The sequence below is a fragment of the Lemur catta genome, chromosome 2 (genome assembly GCF_020740605.2).
Source record: "Lemur catta isolate mLemCat1 chromosome 2, mLemCat1.pri, whole genome shotgun sequence".
Lineage (NCBI taxonomy): Eukaryota > Metazoa > Chordata > Mammalia > Primates > Lemuridae > Lemur > Lemur catta.
The window spans coordinates 23,961,638-23,978,055 of record NC_059129.1 but is presented as its reverse complement, the minus strand read 5'-3'; the positions used below and the strand labels follow the sequence as shown (position 1 = coordinate 23,978,055).

Sequence of the window (16,418 nt, the reverse complement as noted above, 5' to 3'; positions counted from 1 at the left end):
TCGTGGTTTACACGACTTTGATCAATACCCACCAGGATGCTTATGTGAATTACAAACTGTATCAAATTATCAATAGTTTATTTGGCATCGTGTAACACAACTTTAAATTCTCTTACACTTTCACAAATTAGTGAAAAACAATCAGCACATTCAGTATCTAAGTTGAGAGATCATTTCTATCAAAGGAAATAAAAGGACCTAAACCAGTCTAATTTAGAAAGTAAGAAGTGCTTTCTCTTCCCTGGCACAGAATTGGTAGGGGTAGGTGACAGTTTTCTGTACAAAAGTTTAGGGTAGTGACCTGTTGGAGCTCCTTGGGGAGCTTTTTGATAATGCTGCTCAAATGAGTTTACAATTTGACGGAGGAAAATAAGAAATTTCCATGAAATACTAAAGACCACAAAGGTGGTAGGTTTATGATCAATGGCAACATCAGTGTTACCACCAAGCCTGGCTTGACCTTTGGCAAGTAACTCTGCCCGTCTCAATTTCTCCAAGTGCCTAATTTAGCTCCCTTTCCCACCCCCAGTAAGGCCTATCCACAAACCAAACCCTTTCTAGCCTCTACCTGCCCCCTACTCTGCACAGAACAGGAAGCACAGGCTTCCCCAGCCCCACCCCTACTGCCTCTTAGCATCTTCCCTGCACATCTGTCTCCTGGAGTTCTGCGTTCTCTGCCGTGCAGGGATCCTCTGGGATCATGGCATCATCACCTACTCTTCTGCCTCGGATTCACCTCCTCCCCTCCCATGGGCTGTGCCTCGTTAATACCATCAAGACTCTTTCTTCTGGGAGGAAAAATGTCCTGTAGTTCTTATCCCCTCTTCACCCCCAAACTCTCTGAGCGAGGTCCCTCTCATTTGCCCCAGCATGAGGCAGTGTGGGCTTTGCCGCTGGCATGACCTGGCACTGCCACTAGTGACTGCTCAAACTGTCAGCAGGAGGGCTGGTTCTGTCTCTGGAAATATAGGCTATACTGCCAGCTTAATCCCCCCACTAAGAACAATAAACATGCTGGATGAAGCATCAAAAGCATCTTCTTAAAAGCATCTAAGAGTGGCTAAGAACAGAGGGAGTTACAAGGACAAAAATCTAGAACTTAGAGAACTAAGCAGAACACTACAACCTCCTTTGGGGCTTTTGCTGAAGCACAGACCTTGGGCTTCTGTGTTTGTGGTTTCCAAGGCTTGATGGGGATGATAGGCCCAAGGTAAGGGGGTTCACCGAGAGACCTCAAGGTAGGGATCAACCTGCCCCTGCCTCCCTTCACAGGCAGGAGGGCAAGCTGCCTTAGCACTGAGGTGCTGTGAGGGCGGAGACTGTGTGTGTAAGCGGGGCAGGGCCCTAAGAAGTTGTAACTGCAGAGTTGGCCTTTACCTGGATTTGCAGCCCAAATTAACATCATCTGAGTGGTTCATAAACTCTCAAGCTGAATATGTAAAGCCCTGGCCTCGTACAGTGCCCTGTCCACAGCAGGACCCCCAGGTACCCAGGAGAAACAAATATAGATCTTCTCTGAAAGAATGTACCTCAATTCTACATTTCCAAGAATCCCCAACACAAAAAAGTCCCTGAGGAAACAAGGAACCATCAAGCAGCAGCAGGATCAAGACTTTAGTTATTGGAATTATCTCACATAGATCATAATCCAACTATAAAAAACACTGTGACAAATTTTTAAAATAAAAAATATTTTCTAAAACTCAAAAGTCAATAAAGGAATTATAAAACTTAATAGATTTAACAGAAGAACACATAGCTGAAGAGAGAGAAATTAGTGGCTAGAGTCTAAGTCTGAAAAACCATCTAGAATGTGGGAGAGAGTCGAAGAGATGGAATACGTAAGAGAGACTGAGAGATAGGAGATAAAAAGCAAGATAATATAACACATGTCTAATTAGATTTCTAGAAGGAGAGATAAGGGGGCAGAGGCAATATTTAAAGGATAAGGGCTAAGAATTTTCCAGAACCAATGAATAACACTAACCTACAGATTTGAAAAGCCAAGTAAATCCCAAGCAAAAAACTTAAATCCAAACCCACACACGACAGTGAAACTATTACAAAAAAGAAAAAAGATAAAGGGAAGACTTTAAAAGCAGCTAGAGAGAAAAAGTCACATTACCTCAAAGAACTTAGTAGGATTACAGCGAGCCGAATTCTCAAAAGCAATAATGGAAGTCAGTAGAATATGCAGAGAAAAAATAAAAGCCATCAAGTAAAAATATACTTCAAGAATGACAAAATGAAGGTATGTTCAGACCTACAAAAAATTGACTCTATTACCAGGCAGACCCTCACTAAAGGCAGTTCTGAAGGATACACTTCAGGCAAAAGGAAAGTGATCCCAGATGGAAGGTCTGAGATTAAAAAAAAAAATTAATGAAGAGCAAAGTGGTTTGATTATGTGGATAAATCTAAAAAAAAAAATACTGATGCTAAAAAACTTAAAATACCCAACAATAACCTATAACTGTGTGCATGTGTGTGTGTGTGTGTGTGTGTGTGTGTGTGTGTGTGTGTGTGTGATGTACTAAGTTAAAGTGTTCTAAGGTCCCTGTATTGTTCACAAGGAGGGTTAAGATACGAACTAATATTAAGCAGAGGTAGGTGAAGTATATGCAAGCTGTAATTTCTAGGGCAACTAATGAAGCCCCTGGCGCTATTCCCCCACAAAGACAGCCAAGACAACCAATGAACTACATTTTGACAAAATAACTAAAGCAGAGATGTGGAATACATCAAAGGAGTAACAGAAACCCTGGTGAGCAAAGACACTCAGGACAGCCACACAGAGAAGAGAAGGACATGCCTGCCCGGCACCACTCCATCCCCTAGCAGGATCAGCTGGGAACCAGGAGGAACGTCTCCTTGAGGGGAAAGGTAAGCAAGAGGATCTCAGCAGCCCCCAGTAACACCCTGGACTCACAGTCCTCACTACTGGGGTCCCCTCCAGTCCTCCTGGGGTCCCCTCCAGTCCTCACAGGCACTGAGTCCACACGGCTGCACCCCCTCCAGAGAAGGCACCGACACCGTGCCCCACCCCCTGTGGCCCATGCAGCTACTGTGCTGCATCCTCTTGGAACTGGAACGCTTCTGTTCTTGAGGCCAAGCTGCCACCAAACCACCCCTGCCCAGTGGCCAAACAGAAATCCTGCGGCTGAAGAATTCAATGAATGAAATAAAAAATACAACAGAGAACTTCAATAGCAGATGAGATCAAGCAGAAGAATCTCTGAACTTGAAGGCAGGTTGTTTGAAATTACCCAGCCAGGGGGAAAAAAAGGAAGAAAGAATGAAAAAGAATGAAGAAAGCCTACAGGACTCATAAGACACAAATATATGAAAGACAGGAAAAGGAATAGAAAAAAACTACTTAAGAAAATAATAGCTGAAAATTTCCCAAGTCTTGGGAGAGATATGGACAGATCCAGGAAGCTCAAGGGTCCCCAAATAGATTCAACCTAAAAAGGTCCTCTCAGAGGCACACTATTGTCAAATTGTCAAAGGTCAAAGACAGAGAGAATTCTAAAATGGGCCAGGTGGTAGCTCACACCTGTATTCCTGGCACTTAGAGAAGCCAAGGCAGAAGGATTGCTTGAGCCCAGGAGTTTGAGACCAGCCTGGGCAACAAAACAAGACTTCGTCTCTACAGGAAAACAAAAAAATCAGCTGGATGTGGGGTCATGTGCCTGTGGTCCCAGGTACTCAGGAGGTGAGGCAGAAGGATCACTTGAGCCCATGAGTTTGGGGCTGCAGTGAGCTACGACTGTGCCACTGCACTCAAGCTTGGGTGACAAAGCAAAATCCTGTATTAAAAAATAAAATAAAATAAAAATAAAAATAGCAAGAGAAAAGCATCAAGTCTAAGGGAGTTCCCCTTAGACTAACAGCAGATTTCTCAGCAGAAACCCTATGGGCCAAGAGAGAATGGGATAATATATTCAGAGTGCTAAAAGGGGGAAAAAAAAAAAAACTATCAGTCAAGCATATCATACCCAGCAAAGCTATCCTTGAGAAATGAAAAGACAAATAAAGTCTTTCCTAGACAAGCAAAAACTGAAGGACTTCATCACCACTAGCCTTACAAAAAAAATGCTCAAGGAGTCCTACATCTGGAAGAGAAAGGTGGTAACTACCATCATGAAAACACGCAAAAATATAAAACTCACTGGGAGAGCAAGCAGATACCCAAAGGAGAAAGAGAAAGGAATCAAACTGTGTCAATCATGTGGAAGCTAAAAATGTTGAGGTCACAGAAGTACAGAGTAGATAGTGGTTACTATCGGCTGGGAAGGGTCGGGGAAGAGGAGATAGGAAGGGATTGGTTAACAGATACAAAATTACAGCTAGACAGGAGGAAAAAGATCTAGTGTTCTATAGCGCTATAGGGCAACTATAATTAACAACAATTTATTGTGTATTTTCAAATAGCTACAAGAGATTTGGAATGTTTCCAACACAAAGAAATGATAAATGCTTGAGGTGATGGATATACTAATTACCTTAATTTGATCATTACACATTGTATACATGTATCGAAACATAAGAAATATAATACTGTATCCCATAAATATATACACAAATTATTATGTCAATTAAAGATAACAATAAAAGCAAAAAAAAAAAACTTTTTAAAGAAATTAATCCAAAAGAAGGCAAGAAGAGAAAAAGAAAACGGAAAAAGAACAAGAGCACAAAAAATACAGCTATAGGCCAGCGCATGGTGGCTCACAACTGTAATCACAGCACTTTGGGAGGCCGAGGTAGAAGGATCACTTGAGCCCAGGAGTTTGAGACTAGCCTGGGCAACACAGTGAGACCCCATCTCTACAAAAAATTTTTTAAAAATTATCAGGGCATGGTGGCACATGCCTGTAGTTCCAGCTACTCGAGAGGCTGAGACAGGAGGACTGATTGAGCCCAGGTGTTTGAGGCTGCCGTGAGCTATGATTGCTCCAGCCTGGGCAAAAGAACAAGACTCTGTGTCTTTAAAAAAAAAAAAAAAAGTAACTATAAATTAAGGTTGTGATAGAAACTGTTAGTCAAAAATTTAGATACATCTTTTTAGCTTCCACTAAACTGACCCCTATAAATCATAGTATTAAGTAATAGTCCAAACCCCTTTTGGTTTTCTCATTCATTTCAATATATATGTATTAAATATCTATTATATGCCAGGCCCCATGGGAGGCACAGAATATAAAACAGACTTGGTTCCTGCTTTTGTAAAGGAAAACGGGTAAGAGACACAGTCTCCAAACAGTTAATTATATCATTGCAACTGTGACAATTGCTATCATATCTTTCAATGCTCTCTTTCACACCATCAGGCATTCTTTTGTTCCTACATCTTATATAATTACTTTCCCTTAAGAAATTACTCAAAGAGAAAGAAGCTAGGACTTTGCCAAACAAAAGCCTAATAAAATGGTAAACCAATACATACCATATATTACTATACTTAGTTTGATCTGCAGTTAATAGTCTGTCTTGAAAGCTGGTTACTAATTCTGGAGCAGTCCATCGCAGAGGGAAAATTTTTTTATCATCTGTTTCAATGTAATCCTCCTGTTTTGTTAGAAAGCATACAGAATTTTGAATGGAATGATACTTTTAGTGAGCTCAATGATTTAATTCCAGAGCATTCTCAGAAAACATATACCCAACCCAAAAAACATATCAGGAAAAAAAAGTGGGCATGAAGAGAGACTTTCTGGGCAGAAGGTAAAGAGTTTCCCTGAAGCCTCCTGGGCTTCATGAGTTGGTCTCTCAGCCATGAATGCCTGCTAAGTCATCCTTCCTGGAAAAGGAAGGTACGCCGTGTCTGATGCATGCAACGCAGACTGAGCAAAACATCTTTTAAAATATACTGGGCCTTACGCACTGAATAGAGATGCTGGTTAATGAATAAGACTGTAGGCTTTAGAATCCGACAGACTGGGCTGTAAGTTCTCCATTCTACTATTTACCAGCTATGTGACTCTGGGTAAGCAACAACTAAGTGAAGTCTTTTTCCTTATCTGTAAAATGAGGATAATACGAACTACCTCCTTTCTGATGAGGATTAAATGAGATGATGAAGGCAAGTACTTCTAAATGCTCGGTATATAGCAAGTGCTCAAGACACTAGAGCCACTATGTAGACAAATCATCAACTTACATTTGCACAATATTTTTTGAAAATGTTACCTCTTTAGCCCCTAAGATCCCCTAAGATAGAACAGGTATTATCTTTATGATGCTGCTTAGAAAACGGAGGCCAAATGGCTTATCCAAGGTCTCCTGACAGCACGGAGCTGGGACAATCTCCTTCTCTGCCCCACATCATGCTACCTCATTCAGCTGGGCTACAAAAACACACACAAATGAAAATCTCATCTACTTCTTCCCTTGTTTCCTTTGGGGATATATTTATGACAAGAGTTAAAAAACCTAAATCAAGCTTAATGAATCTGAGCTGAAATTTTACTGACCACATAATGGAGAAACATTTATATGACATGTATATTTTATTATACAAGTAATAGTAACTATTATTGCTCACATGTTCATTCTAAAATTTATTATGAACCATCCAACTATATCAATTACACTGTTTATAAATCATTTTAAACAAAGCACTTGGAAAGCCATCACAAAACACTGGGCACAAAGCCACTGATGTAGACAAACCACTCAACAGAAGCCAATACCGCCATTAAAATGACTGCAACAAACCCCTCTCCAGAAAGGCATCATGACCAAGACTCTTGCCCCTCTCTTCCAAAAACAGAGAGGCATTTCTGGGCTATTACAACTTCACAACTGAAATTAACTCAGATTAAAGAGACAACATTTAAACCTTTGGCTTACCTTGTACCTGCTGAATCCTATTCCATAATCTCCCACTTTCACATTTAAGTCAGAGGTAAGAAAGCAATTCCGCAGGGCTAAATCACTGAAAACAGAAAGAGCGAAGTGAACACAACAACACGGAGAACCAACAATCAGGATACTGTTGCATGAAATTGCTACATAAAAAGGCTTTCTCTAGGAATCATAGTGTAGTATATTGAGATCTCTGCTTAATAATTAATGTTTTAAAATTTTTTCACAGGAAAAGGATTATATATTAAATATATTATCAATTACTTAAATAATGAAGATCACATTTTGGGGCAAATAACCATGAATGCTAAGGTTAAATAATGACTATATCTATACCATGCTCTGCATTAAAACCAGATTTATGGCTTATTTCCTAGTATTTTAAGAGTGACCAAGAAAGAATTCTAAAATGTTATTAGCTAAAGTGTCTGAATTTTTTTATAAGAACTTTTATTACTTCAGTAATAGTCTATTTGTTATTTAAGATAAGATTAATGAAGTTACAACTTCAAGCACCCCAAAATAATCTTCATTGCTAAAAATGTTTGTTTTTTTCCTCCTTTCTCAAAGATATGCAAGCATTATAATTGAGCCCTTTCCAAATTACTCTCAAGTCTTGCAAACTCCACCTCCCCACAGGGAGGTCAAGAGCTTATTTTCAAGACTTACTTAAAACAATTTACTTATATAATTTAAGAACAAGTTAATTTTCAAAAACACATGATTTAACAAGTAAAAACTGCTTTTCCTAAAGGAAATTTCCATATAGGTAACAGATTAAATTGTTTGGATTTTGGCTTTAGTCCTTAGAATCTTTTAAATAATCAACTGGCATATGAATTAAAAAGGCACTAAATTAAAATAGACAAGGATACCTAATTTATAGTTTTAAGGCATAAATTAAAGATATTGGAATCTAAATTTCTACAGTCTAAAATTAAAAATGTTTGTCTTTATATAATTGTAAAAGACCAAAAACTTAAACTATCAAATTCATATCTTTGAAGATTTTGATGTCCAAAGCTCACATGTCTGAAATATAATAATAATGAAGGTAACAGTGGCAACAGCTAACACTGATATAATTCAATGACAGTGTGGTACATAACAACATTGATTCAATCATATAATAATGGCTAATCTTCACAAAGCACTTTAAAACGAGGCATTCTCTAAGCACTTTGCATTTTCTCTAAGCATTTAATCTTCACAACAAACCTATGAGGTGGGGACTATTATTTTCCTCATTAATAAATAAGGAAACCAGGGCATAGAGAGTTGAAGTAACTTCACTAGGGCCACAAAGCTAGCAAATTATTATTCAGTAGGATTATCATACTTTTACCGTCTATAACTATGAATGACAACACAGAAACAGTTGCACATGGTTGGTCCTCAATGAACATGGTCCAGGTGGACTCGAGTGAATTATATTACACTGCTCTCTACACTCTTTTTTTTGAGACAGGGTCTCACTCTCACTCTGTTGCCTGGGCTGGAGTGTGTGGTGTGATCATAACTCACTGCAAACTCCAGCTCCTAAGCTCAAGCAATCCTCCTGCCTTAGCCTTCTGAGTAGCTGGGCCTATAGGCACAGGCCACCACCACACCCAACTGATTTATTTTTTTATACAGATGGGGTCTCGCTATTGCCCAGGCTGGTCTTGAACTCCTGACCTCAAGCAATGCTCCCACCTTGGCCTCCCAGAGTGTTAGGATTATAGGCATGAGCCTACTGCACCACCAGGCCAGAATCTTCCAATCTTAAGGAGAAAACTGGTCCCATTTTTTTGGAATTAAGCGAAGAAGGGAGGGAGGGAGGGAAAGAGGGAGGAGTAACATGCCACTTGAAGGCAGGAAAATGAAAACACTTTAAGGCTGCTTTATCCACTGGGTCGACAGCTGCAACTGGATAGTTGTGGGTTTTGCCAATGGAGGTTCAGTTACTGAGAACCACTGACGAGCATCTCCAGGGTCTCTACAAACAGATCCTGCCAAACCTTCCCAATGTCTCCCTCCTAAGACCACAGCTAAAAGCTGAACTCAAGCATTCCCAAAAGGGCATGTGTGTGTCCTCTTTGGGCTGGGGCAGCAACCTGAGGCTGGCTGGAGCCATCAGGGTGCAGGTCCATTCAGGCACCTCCTGGGCAACAGGATGGCTGTCCCACTTCCTCCCTCCTCTTCTCTCTCTCTCCTCAAGTGTTCAGTGTAGGTCTTCAGATTAAGAAACATGAAGGCCTGATAAAGGAGAACAACTGTGCATGCAGAAAGCCTTTGGCTCTCATCATAAAACTCCAATGCAACCCACCTGGTAGTCCCAGGGGAGGAGGAATGCTTCTCATTACCTGAAACCCAGAGGTGATGAGGAAGACAGCAGCGGTGTGACCGGGGGCATTTCTCACAAGCCTGCTCCCACCTCCACCCGAGCACCCCAGGCACCCCAGCACAGTGGGACGGGTGCTGGGCGAGGTCAGGAGCCTGGAACCACTGCTTCAGACCCATGCGACACTAGGCAAGCCATATGCACATCGGAGCCTCAGTTTCCTCACAAAACAATAGGGATGCAGCTGAAATGGCTCACTCACAAGGTTGTTAAAAGGGTAAAATAAAAGAATACATATGAAATGTTTTGAAAACATTAAAGTGCTGTACAGATTTAACATAATGATATACTTCAGTTCAAAACTGGTAAAAATAATATTCTCTGAAGCCCAACAACGTGCAAGGCCAAAGACTAGAAAAACACACCAGTGTAACTTCTTAACAACAGAGGTAACTCTTGACGTCAATGGCAGCTTTTGTCAGGAAACACAAACATGTAGCCAGTATATTCTCCCTTCAAGTTGAAAAACAGGTCTAGTGACAAGGCTGCCAAACACTCCAGCCCTGCAAGGCTCTGGGAAGGATCTGGCTCTGTCACCTTTGCCTGGCAGCACTCCTGTGACTCAGGACAGTGGCCACGTGGGATTCAAAGCCATGTGAGCAGGGCTGATGGGCACAGGAAGTGGGAGCCCCGTCCCGAGTCACAAGAAAGCATCACTGCTTGTTTTTAACTCACGTAGATTACAGTCTGCCTATCTTCAGAAAGAGTCCCCGACGCAAACTGCTCGACCACAGTGGGAGCCATTTTCAAAACAATCCCCACTGCTATTCATGTGAACTACTTATGCTTTCTTGAGTAACCTGAATTTTTGATAAAAAAGAGTAACAAATAGGGAGCAAAATAACAATGTTATTGAACACACTTCTAGGAGCTTGGCACACACTATTCTATTTAATCTTGACAGCAGCACTTTGGGGCTTTAAAGATGATCCCCATTTTATAGAAAAGGGAAGCTCAAAAGGATTAAGTATTGAGGCTTATACCGGTAAAGCTGATGAGAAGTGAATTAAAACTTCAATCTCAAAGCCTCTCTCTGCTGACCACGCCACTCTGCCTGGGCGGCCACAAAGCTCTAAGGATCTGAAGAGACGCTGTGCTTACCATTCTAAGATGGGCTGGAGAGGGACAAGCAGAAGATTAAACCAGGAGGATTCTGAGAAGGTGCACAGAGGCAACTTTAAGGGGTTATGATAGTTCGCCCTGCTTATAAGGTCAGTTCTTGCTGGCTGAGCAACACTGCATTTGCTGAGCGCCTCCTGTATACCAGGCACCTGGCTAGGCTTTGGGTACACAGGGAATTCTTCCACTGTGAAGTTCTTAGCCTGAGGAAAATGCCTCTGGCTGAAATGGAGTCCGCCACTGACACCCAGGTTTTGAGGCCAGTGATAAAATAGGGATCAAGCTGACACTGGGCTTGGATAGTCAGGCATATTGAGGCCTCAACTTCTGGTCCCACAACTATAAAACTGGACAAAATATAAAAGGAAGCAGTTTTCAAGTACTGGACCAGGGACAGCCCAGGCTTCTGATCCTGGAGAGAAGGGAAGTACCAGAGTTAAGCCCCACATTCCCTCAGCTTTCTGCTTAGGGCCAATTTCTAAACCAGGACAGAGAGAGATGGAGTGATAGCACTGGGTGGTATGAACGCTGGGCTTCTTCTGTGTCTTCCCCAAGTGCAGCCTTGTTTTCTTTTAACCATCTTCCTCCTTCCAGGTACTAGGTATTGACAAACTGGTAGGCACACTCTTCCTACATTCTTTCCATACTTACACAGCATATGCACACACATCACACACACAAATACACAAAATGGGGGGAATAAGGAGCATTTGCCTTGCAAAAATGTGATATTCTGCCTTCTTATCTGCATCCTTATTTAACAATATCACAACATGAAAATTGCTCCAAGTCAACTAGTCTAGCAGTTCTTTTTTTTTTTTTTTGAGACAGAGTCTCGCTCTGTTGCCCGGGCTAGAGTGAGTGCCGTGGCGTCAGCCTAGCTCACAGCAACCTCAAACTCCTGGGCTTAAGCGATCCTACTGCCTCAGCCTCCCAAGTAGCTGGGACTACAGGCATGCGCCACCATGCCCAGCTAATTTTTTCTACATATATATTTTAGTTGGCCAGATTATTTCTTTCTATTTTTAGTAGAGACAGGGTCTCGCTCTTCCTCAGGCTGGTCTCGAACTTCTGACCTCAAGCGATCCACCCGCCTCGGCCTCCCAGAGTACTAGGATTACAGGCGTGAGCCAACACGCCCAGCCTAGCAGTTCTAAATCTTTACAATAGTCACATAATACTCCACAGTGCAGATGTACCTAAATTTATGCTAGTTCCCCCATGAACATTTACTTGTCTTTTTTTTTTTTTGCCACCACTTCAAACAATGCTGCAAGAGTTATTTCTAATACACATAATCTTAAATTCTAGTGTTTATATGGGATTAAAGGGAAGATAACATTTTTAATTATATAGATATTGCCCAATAGCTTTTCAAAACATCACAATAATTTACATGTGACATGACATATATACAACTTATGGCAAAAACTCTCCCTCGTATCCTCCTGGCAATAGGTGTGGCCACTCCTTTACTTTTTGAGTCCCAGTTACTTTCACTTGTAGCTCTTATCAACTTGTGAATTTGAACATTTCCATGTTTGTGGGCCTGTTTATATCTTTGCCCATTTTTCTACTGGGTCATGGTTTTCTCGATGATTTGTAAGAACTCTTTGTGTATTATATTAATAAATATTAGCCTTTAGCTGCTACATGCATTGCAGATGTGTCTTTCCAACTCTCTTTGTTTACAGTATCTGTTCTATACAAAGTGTGTAATTTTTATATAGTCAACCACATCCACCTTTTATTTCATAACTCTTGGGTTTCCTGTCTTAATTAAGAAGGTCTTACTCATCCTTGTGTTATACAGATAGTCTCCTAGAATTCCATCAATTTTTATATATGGGAAAATGTTGTGGTTCAATTTTTTCCCCCAGATAACTGTGTCCGCATTTAATAAATAAGCCGTCCTTTTTTGCACTGATGTGAAATATGTTTGTCATATAGTCACATCTATTTGTACTGTGTACTGTCTATTAACCTATTTCTCTGCCAAAACTATATTGATTTTTACTGTAATGGCTTATTGTATATTCTGATATCTGGTAAAGCAAGCCTCCCTGTCTGCCCCCATGGTTCACTTTTTTCATACTTTATGGCTTTTCTAGACATTTATTCTTCCAAATGAAGCTAAAGATAATTTCCTCCAACTCCCTGCCTCCTCAAATAAAAAACCCTGTTAAGATTCTAACTGGAATTGTTAATTGACATTTCTCTGTTGTCTTCCCACCATAAATCATAACACATCTTTCCATTTGTTTCCATGTTATTTTATATCCTTCAATAAGATTTCATAGTTTTCTTCATGTAGTCCTGTCTTTCTCACATAATTGATTCCCAAATTAATTTTGGCATTATTGAGAATGAAATTTTTTTTCCCATTTGGTTTCTAGGTACTCATTCCTAGTACAGAGTAAAACTACTGACTTTTGTGCATTTGCCTTACAGTAAGCCACAATAAATTCTTATTAATTCTAATTTTTTAAACAAACTAGTTTCTTCGTTTTTCTCCATATATAATATCATGTCACCAGTAAAGATGGGTGTTGTTTTCTTCTTTACTAATGATTGTGTAGTGTAGCTTAGTGGCTAAGAGTGTGGGCTCTGGAACCAGAGGGTCTGGGTTTGAATCCCAGCTCTGCCACCTTACAGCTGTGTGACCCTGAACAAGTTAAATATGCTTGTATGTACCTATGTCTTCCTACCTATAACATGGAGTGAAAGGACCAGCCATCTACCTCTCAGAGTTGGTATAATGATAAAACACAGCACTTAGAAAGTAGCTGGCATATGAAAATCATTCAGTAAATCTTAACAATCATGATTATTATTATTATTTTTTTTTTTGGAGAGAGTCTCACTCTGTTGACCAGGCTGGAGTGCAGTGACATCACTGTAGCTCACTGCAACCTCAAACTCCTGGGCTCAAGTGATCCTCCTGCCTCAGCCTCCCGGGTAGCTGGGACTAGAGGCACACGCCACGATGCTTAAATGTTATTTTTAAAGTGATAATTTTCTAATTTGTATTCACTAGTATCTCCAATGAAATGCTGAAAACTAATAGGATTAGTGGGTATCTGTTTGGTTTCTCATTTAATTGAAAAGGCCTTATTAATAAATTTTGTCATTTAGAATGATACTGCTATTGAGTTTTGGTAACTAGTCCTTATGAGTTTTCTTTCTTTCCTATCAGAGATTTAAATATAGCATGGCTGCTGAACTGTACCAAACGAGGCTTCAGCAATCTACTGATATATTTTCCCCTCTTTTATTCTGTCCAATGTAATGAATTATGCAGATATATTTTTATATTAATAATACAAGCCTGCCACTATGTTCCTAGAATAAGTCTTACTTGCTTTTTTCTCACATTGCTGGATGTAGTTTGCTGGTATTCATATCTATATTCATAAATGAGAATTGTCAATAACCTCTTATACCCTCTTTTGCTATTAAATTATGTCAGATTCATAAAATGAGTTATAGAACTTTCCATCCTCCTTATGATACTGAACAGCTTAAATACACTGGACTCATCTGTTCTCTAAAGGTCACACAGAAATCAACCATGAAACCCTCTGCACCTGGTGCCTTTTTCATGAAAGCCCTATAATCACCTTTCCAGGTGAGCCACTTGATTGATTATAGCCTTTCCATCTCTTCTTGTGTCTAGACTACATTATAGTGTTTCCTTTCCTGATGCCTTTCCTCATTTCTACGTAAAATACATCATGGCGATACAAAGGTAAAGATCCAATCTCTGCCTTCAATACACTTTCCATGTAGAAAGGGAAATAAAAAACATCCAAGCACAGCCACCACACATGACTTCCTATTTGGCTTTCTCTTCAGTGGCATCTTCTCTTTCTAAACCATCCTAAACTGTACTGCAGAAGTGATTACACACACACACACACACACACACACACACACACACGCACAAAGCTCTGGACGTGCCATCCTACTGCACACAGAATAAAGTCCGAAGGCCTTACCTTGGCACTAGGGCCCTCTATAACTTGGCTTTAAGCTGTGTCTCTTTCACTATTTGCTCTTGTACATCTTCTGTACTAGTTAGGCTAGATTATTGGGTAAATCTCTCAACTCCCTTTCCTCCTCTTCCTCCCACCACATGCATCAGCTTGCTGCTCCCTTCTCCAGCAGTTTCCTAATCTCCTCCATCCTCCAACTTATGCCCATTCTTCAAAGATCACTAAAACTCCACCTCCTTCAGAAAACCTGCCTGGATTCCTCCCAGGCAACAATTAACTACTCCTCCTGTACAAACAACTACATGTGGCATTTGTGTCTGGCTTCAAAATCCTGGTCAAATTAGTGGCAGAGACAGACAAACTGGTCACTACTCTGAGCCTCAGTATTCTCCTCTGTAAAATGAGATGAATGATAGTACCTGCCTTGTGGCTCACTGGGCTGTCCTGAGGATCAAATAACTATTCACAGAACATTTTACAAATGCTTAGGACACAGTGGTCATCCTGCAGAACGTAAATGCATGTTTGAACTCTGCTGCTGCACTGTTAGGTGGTGAGCAAGAACTCTGTATTTTGCTTTGATTTTCAATATATGTCTCTATTTCTCACCTTATCTATCACTGAACTTTGCAGACTGTGGAAGTTCAATGAATACTTACTGAATCAACAGATTTTACATTGTCTTTAATATCAAACCAAATTCAAAAAAGCAGAAAACTTTAAACTCTAAAAGTAAGGCAAGGCCCACCCTCATTCATCCCCACCATCACTTCTCTTGCCTCTCCTCCTTCCTCTGCTTGTCAGCAGGCCAGACACTCACGGGAGCTCTGGATGTCACTGGCTCTTCACACCAATCTCAAGAACTCAGTTCCACTGTTACCACTTTACTAGTGAAGAGCATGAGCCAGGCTGGGCCTGTGTGTCCTCTCATTCCTCGCACACTGGCCCCGTACTGCAGGCTTCCCCCTGAGGCCCGATTCCAAAGTCTACGGGAAAGCCTTGGGTTTTCCTCAGGAAAGCAAAATGATGTTAGAGGTGCAGTGTCCTTTTCAATTTAATACCACTATGTGCCAGGCACTATCTGTGGCTTTGATTTAAAATTAACAATCAAATGCATCAAAGAAAAATTATATTTATTGCCATATATCCATTTGTCCTTAAAGAACAATCTTTAAATTAGTAAACATGAGAAGGAATTTTTAAAAGTACATACAGTCATGCATCACTTAACAATGGACATACCTTCTGAGAAACGTGCTGTTAACCAATTTCACTGTTGTGTGAACATCGCAGAATGTACTTACACAAACCTAGATGGTAGAGCTTACTATACATTTAGGCCATATGGTGTAGCCTATTGCTCCTAGGCTACACACCTGTGCAGCATGTTCCTGTACTTAATACTGTAGGCAACTATAACAAAATGATAAGTACTTGTGTATCTAAACATAGATGAAGGACAGTAAAAATACAGTATGCCTAGGGCATTACTGTATATTCTGTATACTACTGCAGACTTTATAAACACTGTATGCATACTTGGGCTAAACTAAATTTATAAAAATTTTTCTTACTTTAATAAAGTAAACTTAGCTTACTGTAACTTTTTTACTTTATAAACTTTTTAATTTTTTAACTTTTGACTCATAATAACATTTAGTTTAAAAAACACACTGCACATCTGTACAAAAATATTTTCTTTCTTTATATCCTTATTCTTTAAGATTTTTCTAATTAAAAAAATTTTTTTTATCCTCTTAAACTTTTTTGTTAAAAACTAAGACACAAACGTGTATGTTAGCCTAGGCCTACACAGGGTTGGGACCATCAATATCACTACCTTCCACCTCCACATCTGTCCCACTGGAAGGTCTTTGGGGGCAATAACAGCATGGAGCTGTCATCTCCTATGACGACAATGCCTTCTTCTGGATACCTTCTGAAGGACCTGCCTGAAGCTGTTTTACGGTTAACTTTTTTTTTTTTTAATAAATAGGAGTGCGCTCTAAAATAACAATGAAAAGCATAATATAGTAAATACATAAACCAGT

The 16,418-nt window shown here is 40.1% G+C and overlaps 1 protein-coding gene across 2 annotated transcripts in view; it reads right to left on the bottom strand.

Annotated features, from left to right (window-relative positions):
• Positions 1-16,418, bottom strand: part of LMTK2 (lemur tyrosine kinase 2) — a 93,856-nt gene that overhangs the window by 16,695 nt on the left and 60,743 nt on the right. For both annotated transcript variants that reach the window (XM_045541317.1, XM_045541318.1), the window contains exons 8-9: positions 6,856-6,940; positions 5,450-5,571 (exon numbers count right to left, since the gene is read on the bottom strand). In XM_045541317.1, coding sequence (XP_045397273.1) covers positions 5,450-5,571; positions 6,856-6,940 — 207 coding nt within the window. The remainder of the gene's footprint in view (positions 1-5,449; positions 5,572-6,855; positions 6,941-16,418) is intronic.